The 6,602-nt window shown below is 58.1% G+C and overlaps 1 protein-coding gene across 1 annotated transcript; it reads left to right on the top strand.

Annotated features, from left to right (window-relative positions):
- Nucleotides 1–1,835: 1,835 nt before the first annotated feature.
- On the top strand, nt 1,836–5,358 carry CSF3 (colony stimulating factor 3; the record flags this gene model as incomplete). The annotated part of the gene is made up of 6 exons (XM_082605435.1): nt 1,836–1,916; nt 2,895–2,964; nt 3,077–3,231; nt 3,641–3,748; nt 3,895–4,041; nt 4,381–5,358. The coding sequence occupies 6 exons, from the start codon at nt 1,836–1,838 to the stop codon at nt 4,543–4,545; spliced, it is 726 nt and encodes a 241-aa protein (XP_082461561.1). The 3' UTR covers nt 4,546–5,358.
- Between the last annotated feature and the right edge of the window lie 1,244 nt (nt 5,359–6,602).

Below are 6,602 nucleotides of genomic sequence, written 5' to 3' on the forward strand. Positions count from 1 at the left end.
GGCCACTCCAAGCCCAGTTCCAGATGGAAACAGGGAGTGGAAGCCGCTCACCCGCTCTGGCCATTGAGAAATAACTGGGAAAGACTTTAGGAAGCTGGAAGGATGAATAACAGCTTGGTGGGGGGGGGTCTCTGGAGCCAGGACCTTTGCCAGATCATTTCAGTCTGACTCAGCCTGCATGTGTCAGGACTGGTAACCGGGCTTTCTCTCTGCCTGGTCTTTATTCTCTCATGGGTGGGGCTGAAGTCTGGATTGAGCCATCATCCAAGAAGTACATACAGCTCTCTGAACAGGGAGACAGTGTAATAGGAAGGACGGGGGCTTGGGAAGGCTGATCACAAATCCTTGCCCTGCCCCCGACTCGTTCTGTGATCTTGGGCCTTTCGGTTCTCTGAGGCTGTCCCTTGTCTATAATGGGAATAATCCACACGTGGTTGATAGGATGAAAGACAAAAGTGTAATGGAAAGTGCCTGGCATATAAGAGGTGTCCGGTAACTGCCAGCCAATGTTCGGATTTTCTCTCTATGGAATGGAGGCCAGAACACCTCCCTGGTCAGGCAGTTCACTTCCTCTGGAAGTAGCCCACCCCATCCTCCAGCACCTCTGGCGGTTAGAAAGCTCTCTCCTTGAGCTGAAAGCTGGCTAGCTGGGCTCCCACTCCCTGTGCCACTTCTAGCCCTTGAGACCACACAACAACCTCTCCTCTTGACCAGACAAAATGGCCTGTTTTCTTCAAATCATAATCGCAAGTCCTTTCACCATTCTGGCCACCCGTGTTAGAAGTACCATTTTCTGAGCCAAACCTCTGACACACTCGAACTGTAAGTGAAAATTAAAGTTTGGGTCTAGAGCTGGCCTGGTTATGGTTGAGGAAGGCCAAACACTGGTCAAGAGATTCAATGGTGGGCACTTCCCTGGTGGTCCAGTGGTTAAGGATCCGCCTTCCAATGCAGGGGACGGGGGTTTGATCCCTGGTCAGGGAACTAAGATCCTACATGCTGTGGGGCAACTCAGCCCTCTCCCTCTAGAGCCCGCACACCACACCAAAATACCCCGCGTGCCACAAGGAAGATTTCGTGTGCCACAACTAAGACCCGACGCAGCCAAATAAATAAATAAATTTTATGTAAATAAAGAATGAATGAATGAATGAAAGAGTTTCAGTGGTTAAGAGTTTAAGACTGGCACAGTGCAGACCTTGGCTCTGCTAGTTTTGGGCAAGTCAACCTCTCCAAGTTCAGATTCATCTTCTGTAAAAGGGGAAATGGTTCTGGTACCTTCCTCATAGGCTTATTGAAAGCAGTGCATTTGCCAATGTACAGGGCATGCTCTGCACAACATCTGGGGCGGGCTGGGTCCTCTGGAGGTTCTTAGGGGGAAGGAGAGGAGGCATGTTTGTGAGAACCTCTGCCATCCCCGCACAGTTCTGTTAAACCCACCCCTCTCCTCCCATGGAGGTGGGTGCAGAACTGGGCTTAATAGGAGCATGGTGGCCAGTTGCCTGGCCTAAGGTGGAGCTGGGGGCCAGGGCTGTCCGGCAGGACCAGGGACCAGAGGCAGGATGGGAATTGATTAGCAGGTGAAGGCCCTGCCATCTGTGGCCACCAGGGGGCACCCCCGCCCCAGAGATGGCCTGGCCCAGTCAGACATACCCACTCCTCATCCGAAGAGACTCTGTTGTGGCCCGTCCTGGGGTAGGACAACGTTCTGTTGGGACAGAACATGACAGTCTTGGGTGCGGTTGGTCAGACTTCCCCAGGCAGGCCCCCATGGCCTGTGGAAAACTCTCAGGCCCAAGGCAGAGGTCGGGATTATAACTCTGACTCTGCTATCCATGACCTTGGGCAAGCCTCTTCCCTCACTGGCCCGGTTCACAGGGTTGGAACAGACTCCAAAGTCCCTTCCAGCGCTAACAGTACGTGGTTCTCGGGTTTGAAGCCGGGTGGTTTCTTCTTTCTCACCCTAGCGCTTCTCCACTCAGGGCAGCACACTCATGCCCGCTGGCCGTGAACCTGGCCAGGGAAGCCACCTGTCCCAGACCCTCAACTCCAAAGCGCTGCGACACTAGGGGGGAGGGGTAGTGCGGGCGGGGGTGAGGAGGAAGGACAAGGTCAGGTGAACCTGAACCGAGAGCCTCAGTGGGTCTTAACTTCATTCGGCACAGACATCCGGTTTCCTCTGGTCTCTGCCAGGATTCCGGGGGCTTAAAGGAATGAGTCATGGAGGGGATTGGGGAGTTCCCAGCTAATCAGTTCGGGACAGGAACCAGGATGATGCCTCTCAACATGTGGGGTGGGGACAGGAGGCAAGACCCCAATGTTCCTATCTCAGGCCTCTGGCCCCTCAAGAGGGCACTCAGAGAGGCAGCCTCTGGGAACTGGGGGGGATAGAAATAGGGCAACTAGTTTCTTCCTTCTCAGAATTGGGGGCCTCGGGACCAGGTGGCTTGAGAATCCCAAGGGAGAGTGGCAAATGGGGCTGACCCAGGAGATGTGCCAGGAGAGAGCGGGAGGGAGGGCCCCGAGGCCTAGGCTTGCCTCTTCCCTGGGGTCAACCAGACTCCAGCCTCCCCGGCTTTTATCATTTTATCATTGGCTCAGCTTTTGTTCAGCGGTTCAGTTCAAACACTCTGGGGCAATTCAGACCTGGGTGGGGCTGAGGGGAGGAAGGGAGTTTGAGGGGGGCAAGACGTCAAAGAAGAATCAGAGATTCCACAATTTCACAAAACTTTCGCAAACACTTTCTTTGTCCCAACCCCCCTGCACTGTCCTGGACACCAAATTTGCATAAATCTTGGGAAGTTATTACTAAGCCTTAGTCGCAGCACCAGGTAATTTCCTCCCAGGCCTCCATGGGCTTGTGTATAAAGGCCCCTGGACCTGGTCCCTGACAGAACCCAGAACCTACAGACCCATCCAGACCCCTGACTGAACCTGCTGCCCAGAGCCCCATGAAGCTGATGGGTGAGTGTCCGGGCCCCAGGAGGGGAGAGCTGCGGGGTCGGAGTGGCAGAGGGCAGGGTCCCTGGGCTCCCAGAGAGGTCTGCACGTCTCCTGAGCCCCTGTCTGCTCCCAGCCCTGCAGCTGCTGCTCTGGCACAGTGCACTCTGGACGGTGCAAGAAGCCACACCCCTCGGCCCTGCCAGCTCCCTGCCCCAGAGCTTCCTGCTTAAGTGCTTAGAGCAAGTGAGGAAAATCCAGGCTGATGGCGCTGAGCTGCAGGAGAGGCTGGTGAGTGAGGGCAGCCTGCGGAGGGACAGGGAGGGGACAGAGATACTGCAGCATCGGGCAGGGAGGAAAGAAGGTGCGCGGGGCAGAGCTGAGGGGAGAGAGAGAAGCAGAGGGAAGCAAGGGGAACCGTGGGGAAGGGATGTGGGATGGGAGAGGAGAGACTCAGGGGACATGGGAGGAGATTAGGAGAGGCTGAGCCCTGGGCGGCTGGTGCGCAACTGGGGGAAGAACCTCCAGGGGACAGTGCTGGGAGGGGCTGCCTGGGGGCCTGGACGGAGGAACGGGGCTGAGGAGCCTGGCGGGACGTGGAGGGAGGGGAAGATGTGGATGTGGAGAGATGGGGGCACTGGGGAAGGAGGAGCCGCCCGGCTCTGCCAGCCCCCTCACTCAGCATCCTTCCCATCCCCAGTGCACCACCCACAAGCTGTGCCACCCTGAGGAGCTGGTGCTGCTTGGGCACTCTCTGGGCATCCCCCAGGCTTCTCTGAGTAGCTGCTCCAGCCAGGCCCTGCAGCTGGTGAGTGTCCGGAGGGGAGAAGGGAGATGAGGGGACGGGCAGGAAAGGATGACCTGGAAGGCTCCCCAGTCCTCCAGGCTCCATGCTGGGGCCCTGAGGGGAGCAGCCCAGGCAGCGTCCCCTGACTTTCCTGTCCCACCTCCCAGACAGGCTGCCTGAACCAACTGCACGGTGGCCTCTTCCTCTACCAGGGCCTCCTGCAGGCCCTGGCGGGGATCTCCCCAGAGTTGGCCCCCACCTTGGACATACTGCAGCTGGACGTCACCGACTTTGCCACCAACATCTGGCTGCAGGTGAGTCTCTTCGGGAGCAGCAAGCGTTAGGGCCCCGGACCGAGCTGGTCCCCAAAGGTGGTGCTGCCAGCCTGGGGACCCCGGAGTTCTCTAGGGCTGGGGCAGGAACATTCTCGGTGGGCTGGATGTAGGAAGCTACCACCTCATCCCAGGACCCTCCCCCATTCCCCCTAGTTGAGGGCATGAGGCGGGGTCACTGGACCGTAAAGAGACCTGGGTTCGGTCCTGGCCCCACCATGAACCCTGGATCGTCTACAGCCCATCAGCCCTTCGTCTTTCCTCCCTGTGCTGACTACACACTCAGCAGGGCCTGATTGCTGACCTCATCTTCCCCCACAGATGGAAGACCTGGGGGTGGCCCCTGCCGTGCAGCCCACCCAGGGCCCCATGCCGACCTTCACCTCGGCCTTCCAGCGCCGGGCAGGAGGGGTCCTGGTTGCTTCCAAGCTGCAGAGCTTCCTGGAGCTCGCGTACCGTGTCCTGCGCTACCTGGCCGAGCCCTGAGCAAAGCCCTCCCCATCCAGTGTATTTATCTCTATTTAATATTTATGCTTATTTAAACCTAATATTTAAAGATGGGGAAGACAGAAAGGAGCCCCAGACTCCTGGATCCTTCCCTCCGCCTCCAAGTTTCATTCTCCCGCCTATAGCAGGGAGAAAAACTCCCGTCTTCCCGTTCCCTGGACTGGGAGGGAGTTGGTAAATACCAAGTATTACTTCCTGTGACTGCTCCCTGCCTGGCTCCGTGGTGGGCTCTGCGGAGAGCCACAGCGAATCCCTACCCTGAGGGTGCCTACCTCGGGGCCTTTGGAATCATTGGGAAGTCTCCCATGTGGGAGATGAGACAGCCCTGTTTAATATTTAAACAGCAGTGTTCCCCAACTGGGTCCTTGCACCCCTGGCTCTGGCCTGACTTGGCTGTTTCCCTTGAGTCCCCTTTGCTACGGGCACGAAGCCCATCAGAGGCAGCCGGAGCCAGGACGCTTGACCCTGGGGTCCCACGAATTTGCTGAGGAATCGTTTTAAGATTTTTTTCGGGCACGTTTTGACTCCTTGTGTGGGGAGCCCAGGCATCCATCAGCGACGCCTCTTGTTTTTCTGGATGCGCTATAGACACCATCAGGCTAGTGGCGCCTGCCCCACCCCGCCGGGGTCAGGGTCGGGATTCTGACTCCTTTTCAGGCTGGGCAGTCATGTCTCTACCTTGCTGGGTGGGACTGGGAATGTGGGAGGGAAAAGATGAGGGGGCTCATGTGACGGGGTGTGAGAGGGACGCTCGACTGTTCACCTTCCCCTTCGGCCCCCACTTTCTCATTGTAGCCAAACTTCACGATAATAAAGTGTTTGTCTCCAGTAAATGTCCTTCCTCCTTCTTGCGTCCAGCTGGTGCCTGGCCAGGGGTCGCGGGCGGGGAGTTGAATGGAGGGCGAGGCCCGAAGGAGGGGAAGAGGAGGTGCACCCACTGGGTGCAGACACTGGGCCGGGTGCTAGGACATGGCAGTGAACAAGGCAGGCGTGGTCCCTGCCCTCGTGGAGCCACGGCCTAGCAGGGAGGACGGAAGGTAGATGGGTCACCCGTACCGGGAGAGGAGAGAGTAGGGTTGGGAGAGGGGGACTGGGGGGCTCAACAGTCCAGACACAGGTGGACACAGGCCCAAAGTGAGGGCTGCAGTTCACCATCTTCCACAACCTTCACCCATCCATGCTCACAGCTGCCCACAAGGATAGAATTATGAAGGGCCTTTTACAGATTAGGAAGCTGAGGTCAAGGTGACAGCTTGGCTTGGACCCCACATTCCAGGCTCTGCACTTCTGTCCCTCGTCAAGCGCTGCCTCTGATCTGGCAGGGAGCCCGCAGCCTTCCTACCTGTCTCGGGCCTCATGGGCTGAAGAGGCCTGAGCTCACACCTGGGGAGACCGGAGGGGCCGCTTCACAGCACAGGTTCAAGACAAACCTCTCTGTGCTCTCAGCTGAAGATGCACATATGCTTCCAGGCTGCCACCACCAGACCAAGGACATCCAGGCGGCCAAGCAGTCCCCAGGTCCCCTCCCAAGACTTTCCCATCCTCAACTCCTGAGTCACTTCCCACTTCCCTTCCCCATCTGATTCCTTAGAAGGAGGGTCATGCTGAGTGGGGCTAGAACCCCCAGCTGCACGGCTCAGGGGCCCCCCTCTCCAGTGGGTCCTGAAGAAACGGGGCTTGGAGACAAGCAGGCAAAGAAGGGTTAAACAGAGTTCCTGCCTTTGTCCCCGCCTCATCCCTCAGCCCCTCGCCCCTGATACCCCCAGTCGTCCTCTTCTGGAGAGGAAAGATCCAACTCCGGGCCAGTCAGACTCTGGGTGGGGCTTGGCCGGGCTGGGGAACATCAGAACAGGACACCCTACCCCAGCACCAGCGGGGCCTTTAGCCAAAACCTCTCCCTTTTCAGAGTAAGTCTGACTTTGCGAGGTGGGGGGAAGCGGCAGGCGGGTATGAGGAAGGGAAGCTGCGCCCACCGCCCCGCCCCGCCCCTACCGAGTGGGAGACCCTGAGCCCAGCCCTCCTCTGCGCACCCTCCT

This window comes from Mesoplodon mirus (assembly GCF_964341445.2).
Source record: "Mesoplodon mirus genome assembly, chromosome: 18".
NCBI classification, from domain to species: domain Eukaryota; kingdom Metazoa; phylum Chordata; class Mammalia; order Artiodactyla; family Ziphiidae; genus Mesoplodon; species Mesoplodon mirus.